The sequence below is a fragment of the Apis dorsata genome, unplaced genomic scaffold (assembly GCF_000469605.1).
Source record: "Apis dorsata unplaced genomic scaffold, Apis dorsata 1.3 scaffold_256, whole genome shotgun sequence".
In the NCBI taxonomy this organism is placed as follows: Eukaryota; Metazoa; Arthropoda; class Insecta; order Hymenoptera; family Apidae; genus Apis; species Apis dorsata.
The window spans coordinates 2165169-2170731 of NW_006263534.1; the positions used below are offsets into that span (position 1 = coordinate 2165169).

A 5563-nucleotide genomic window follows, 5' to 3' on the forward strand; every position below is an offset into this window, starting at 1 on the left:
CACCTCGGGGGATCGCTCGGCGTGCACTTGGCGTTTATACCGCATGGAAACCTGTCGCAAGGATCTGAAAATAATTGAGGAGACGTTAAAATATAATCGTGATAATGACTCGTTGAAATTCGACTCGAATATCGTTGAAGTTTTGTTTTTTAGATTCTATGTTTTTTTACTTTTTATTGAAAATATTTTAGGCGACGTTAAAATATAATTGTGACAATCACGATTCGTTGAAATTGGATTCGAATATCGAAATTTTGTTTTTTTGTGATATTTTGTTTTTTTTCTCTGCAAAGAAAATTCTTACTTTTTATTTTTTATTAAAATAATTTTTTATTAAATATTTGAGGCAATGTTAAAATTGATAATCGCATTGAAATTGGACTCGAATATCATTGAAATTTTGTTTCTTGACGATTCTGTTTTTTTTCTTTTTGATTTTTTAGTGAAAATATTTGAAACGATGTTAAAATATAATCGTGATAATCACGATCCGTTGAAATTGAACTCGAATATCGTTGAAGTTTTGTTTTTTAGATTCTATGTTTTTTTCACTTTTTACTGAAAATATTTGAGACGACGTTAAAATATAATCGTGATAATCACGATTCGTTGAAATTGGACTCGAATATCGTTGAATATCGTTTTGTTTTTATATTTCTTTTCCTGAGAAGAAACCTCTTACTTTTGCAAAGGTTTGCATCGAGGGGATCGGTGTAAAACGGCGGCGGACAGACGCATTCACCAGGCTGGACGCATTTCTCGTTGGCCTTGCACTCGTTGTCGCTCGTGCACCTCTTCTGAGCTGGGGAGCAAAGACCGTTGTACGGATCACCGCCGTAACCGTGCGGGCAGACGCACTGATGCGATCCTGGAAGGTTCACGCACTCTGCCCCGTACCCGCACACTTGATGCCCGACGATACACTCGTTTATATCTAAATCGGAAATAATTTCGATTCCAAGATAAATGGACGAAAATTTCGAGCGACGAGGATGAAATTTTCGATACGAACCTTCGCAAGAACCGTCGCTCTTGGTCGTATACCCTTTGGGGCAAGCGCAGTAGCTGACACCTCCAGCGATGGTGATGCATTCAGCGCCGCTCGGACACTTCTCACCCTTGGAACAACCGGCCAGCATGCATTTCCCATTCACGATCTTGTACGGGGGCTGGCATTGGCACTCGATACTGTTGCATTCTGCGATCATTATCGCTCCAATTTAAATATCCACCACATCGATATCATTCTCGATAAAATGAGTCGATAATCAATTTAAAATAATAAAATTAGTAGATAAAAATTCTTCTCGCTATTTTATAGAAGAAAGAGAGAGAAAGAGAGAAAGAATCGTCACCTTCGCAAAGCGAGAAGGGGTTTCCATTGAATCCAGGTGGACACTGGCACTCGTAACTTCCAGGCAAATTTTTACAAATGGCGTTAACGCCGCAAGCAGGCTTGTCCCTCAGCTCCATGCACTCGTTAATATCTCTACACTTTCCGCTCTCGTGATCCCTGGTGTACCCTCTCTGGCATATGCAAACGCTGCTTCCAATGAATTCGTCCTTGATGCACTGCTCCCCGGCAGGGCAGGGGGTGCTCGGCCCGCAAACGTGGGGCGCCTTCGATTCCTGGCAACCGCCGCTGTACGGATCACCCGTCGTACCGCTGGGGCACTGGCAAGAGAACGATCCTGGCTCGTTGTTGCAGATCGCGCCTTGGGGGCAAGGATTAATCGCGCACTCGTCTATGTCCCTGCAACCGCCCTTCACCCCAGGCTTCCCCGTGTAACCACTTCGGCAGAGGCACGTGGCCACGTCGTTGGACAGCATGCAATGCGCATTCGGCCCGCAGGACAAATCTTCGCACGGATCTAATTAAGAAAATTTGTTTGAGAAGATTATTTTATTTTAATAATAATAATAATAATAATAGGAAGGGGAGAGCGCTCACGTCTGCAGTCGTTCCCAACGTTGGGCTCGGGGCACAGACAACGCTTTTGGGGATCGCAAATGGCATTTCCAGGGCAGTCGCCGTCAACCTCGCACGTCACTATGCCGACGCACTTGACGTAAGGGTCAGGATCCGGAATGGTTCCCTCTGGGCAGGTGCACGAGTACGAACCCTCGGTATTGGTGCACGTGGCCCCATGGCCGCAGGTATCTGCCCTCGCGCATTCGTCTACATCTGTTATTCAAATATTCAACGAATTTAATTTAAATTCTTGATACCTTTCATGATGATTTCCCATTTTCAAACGGGTATCTTTAATTCGAAAGTATGCATACCCATGCATTGTTTGAAAGCGTTGCCCGAGAATCCTGGCCTGCACTGGCAACTGAACCCGCCCAAAGTGTTGGTGCAGATTGCATTTTTGCCACAACGTCCCGAAGGGCCGTTTATCGCGTCGCACTCGTTTATATCTGATTCAAAGAAATTAAAATAATATCATCGTGAGATGATCGAATGCCATCATCGTACGCTTATGTCGTTGATGGAAACATTTACCAACACATCCAGCCGCGATGTCGTTCGGATTGAACGTCCATCCGTCTTCGCAGATGCAGTAAGCTTCGTGCCCGTCCGCTTTGCAATACGCGTGATCTCCGCAGGTTACTTCGTCGCACGGTGCTACGAAAAAGAAAGGGAAAAATCACGTTCGTTATATTCTTGTTCTTCTTCTTTCTCGATTCAAATTTATCATTTTTTACCTTTACACGGTATATGGGGCGGTGTTCCAACGAAGCCGGATTCGCATTCGCAGTGATAACTGCCCCTGGTGTTGCCGCAGATCGATGCGGGCCCACAGGGGTTCGAAAGACACTCGTCCACGTCCACGCACTCGGCTCCAACCGCTTTGAATCCGTTCTTGCAGAAGCATCGCCCCTCGATGCACTCGGCGTTGTTCACGCAATCGAAGTTCGATTTGCAGAGCGTGGTCACGTCGGTCTAAAAATCGGTGGAAAGGGTCGAGAGTGAAGCAGAAGACGATAAAATTGATGGAAAATAGAATCGTTTACCTGTTCGCAAGCGACCGTCGGATCGGGATTGGCACTGTATCCCGGTGGGCAGACGCAATTGTAGCCAGGATCCTTGTTTTTGCAAATCGCGTTTCTCCCGCAGGGGCTCTCCAACGCTGTGCACTCGTCGATGTCTGAGAAACAATTTCGTACGAGTTTCGAAATTAATCGAAACGAGAAAGAAAATTTATTGATTAAGAAAAATATACACAATTTCGTCCCTTTGTCTTACGGAAGGAGAATGGAGTTAATTTTGAATTTTTGAAAATAATCCATCCTATACATTCTCATAAAAAAAAGAGACGTAAGGGCCATTTTCCCAATCGAAACGAAGGTATAAAAGAAAAGAAAGGGGGGGGGGGAAATAGAAAAGTGTAATGTCGGTGTGCTAACCGCTGCATCCCTTAAAAGGATCCCCAGTGTAGTCCGTCTTGCAACTGCATACGAAGCTGCCAATCGTGTCGCTGCATTCAGCGTTCTCGCCGCAAGGGTTTGTCTCACATTCGTTCACGTCTGTTAATCAACACGTGGTTAATCGTGCAATTAATCTAACCTATCTAATTGTTACTTGAAATTCGGCTATTAAGAATCGTTATGTATAATCAGGATTTAATAATAATTAGAGTTTAAAAAATTATTGCTTGCTCTCTCTCTTTCTTTTTTATTTTTTAACAAGTTAGATGATGACTGACTTTCGCACAGTGTTAGTCCTTGACCGATGAAACCCTGGGGGCAGATACACTTGTACGATCCGGGCACGTTGATGCATCTCGCGTTCTCCGCGCATGCATCCGCTCGACTACACTCGTTCACGTCGATGCAACCGTGCGTCGGGTCCATCCGATAGCCTGCCTCACACCTGCACTCGAAACTACCCTCCGTGTTCACGCACACCGCATCCGTGCCGCATGGTGCGCCCTCCTCGCATTCGTTTATATCTGTTAGCGATGGTTAGTCGATCGTTTATATCGTTACTACGTTAAGATTCTATAAATGTTAACACTAGCCGATAAAAGCTTGAATATCGAACTATTATTAATAACAATAGTTTAATAATCCTTAGGGCTCCAAGCGTTTGACTTTTCCCCTCCACGATCGAATCTTTCGCTTTTCATCGTCTTTTTCTTTTTCTTTTCGAAATCTTTTTTACGATATAAAATGTAGTACTTTTTTTTTTTTTTTTAACTTAAAATTATATTATATTTTCTACTATAAAATATTTTGGATTTTACATTGATCCGACGACAAAGTTGGTCATCTCGCTTGGACGAGGTGAATTTTTTCAGAAAAGAAGAGATTAGATCGTTTTAATTTACTATCGTTTCGAATTCTATGTACAAAGAAACGGTGGAGGTATAATACATCGAAAGAAGGGAAGAAAAACGTTTCGGATAATTAGAAATCGAGTTACCCACCGTGACAGCCTATCCAAGGATCGCCGCTCATTCCTTCCGGGCAAGCGCAGCGGAAACTGCCATCCAGGTTTGTGCACTGGGCCGAACGGCCGCAAGGAGCGCGCAGGCATTCGTCGATGTCCACGCATTCCTCCTCTGGGTTGCCGTTATAACCCTCGGGACACTCGCATTTGTGCCCACCCGCCAAGTTGATGCACAGCGCGCCCCGTCCGCAGGCACCCACGTAATTGCACTCGTTGATATCGATACACTGTGGAAAATCGAGATACTTGGACCCAAACTTGAAGCGCAAAGTGAAATTATTCGTTTCTGATTCGTTTTTAAAATTACGTGTTATTTTCCAATATTTATTTTTCCATCGACGAGAAGATTCAATCTTAAAGAATACAATTCTAACTTATATCGAGATTATATAAATTTTTCGCAAATCTTTCTGCAAACGAGTTTGACAATATTTCGATTTAAATTATTATACTTACAGAATATATATTATTATATTATAGATTCGTAAAGGTCTCCCGTAAAACCAGATATTTGACAAGCACAAATATAAAACAAATTTGACAATATTTCTATTTAAATTATTATACTTACAGATTCGTAAGGGTCTCCCGTAAAATCAGATTGACAGACACAAATATAAAACGAATTTGACAATATTTCTATTTAAATTATTATACTTAGAGATTCGTAAGGATCTCCCGTAAAACCAGATTGATTAAATTATTATATTTTTTGATTAAATTATTATATTAAATTATTATATTATATTCGTAAGAATCTCCCATAAAAACAGGCACAAGTATAAATCGAATTTGACAAAATTTCTATTTAAATTATTATACTTACAGATTCATAAGGGTCTCCCGTAAAACCAGGTTGACAAGCGCAAGTATAAAACGAATTTGACAATATTTCTATTTAAATCATTATACTTATAGATTCATAAGGGTCTCCCGTAAAACCAGGTTGACAAGCGCAAGTATAAAACGAATTTGACAATATTTCTATTTAAATCATTATACTTATAGATTCATAAGGGTCTCCCGTAAAATCAGGTTGATTAAATTATTATACTTACAGATTCGTAAGGGTCTCCCGTAAAACCAGGTTGACAGGCGCAAGTGTAA

At 41.8% G+C, this 5563-nt stretch overlaps 1 protein-coding gene across 1 annotated transcript in view; it reads right to left on the minus strand.

Moving 5' to 3' along the window:
- The window catches only part of LOC102671488, a 113114-nt gene that overhangs the window by 83687 nt on the left and 23864 nt on the right, over positions 1-5563 (minus strand). Inside the window, exons 7-19 of the mRNA XM_031510745.1 lie at positions 5515-5563; positions 4434-4683; positions 3711-3956; positions 3412-3531; positions 3019-3152; positions 2710-2947; positions 2507-2629; positions 2287-2421; positions 1952-2185; positions 1356-1871; positions 1013-1198; positions 683-934; positions 4-64 (exon numbers count right to left, since the gene is read on the minus strand). Coding sequence (XP_031366605.1) covers positions 4-64; positions 683-934; positions 1013-1198; positions 1356-1871; positions 1952-2185; positions 2287-2421; positions 2507-2629; positions 2710-2947; positions 3019-3152; positions 3412-3531; positions 3711-3956; positions 4434-4683; positions 5515-5563 — 2544 coding nt within the window. The remainder of the gene's footprint in view (positions 1-3; positions 65-682; positions 935-1012; positions 1199-1355; positions 1872-1951; positions 2186-2286; positions 2422-2506; positions 2630-2709; positions 2948-3018; positions 3153-3411; positions 3532-3710; positions 3957-4433; positions 4684-5514) is intronic.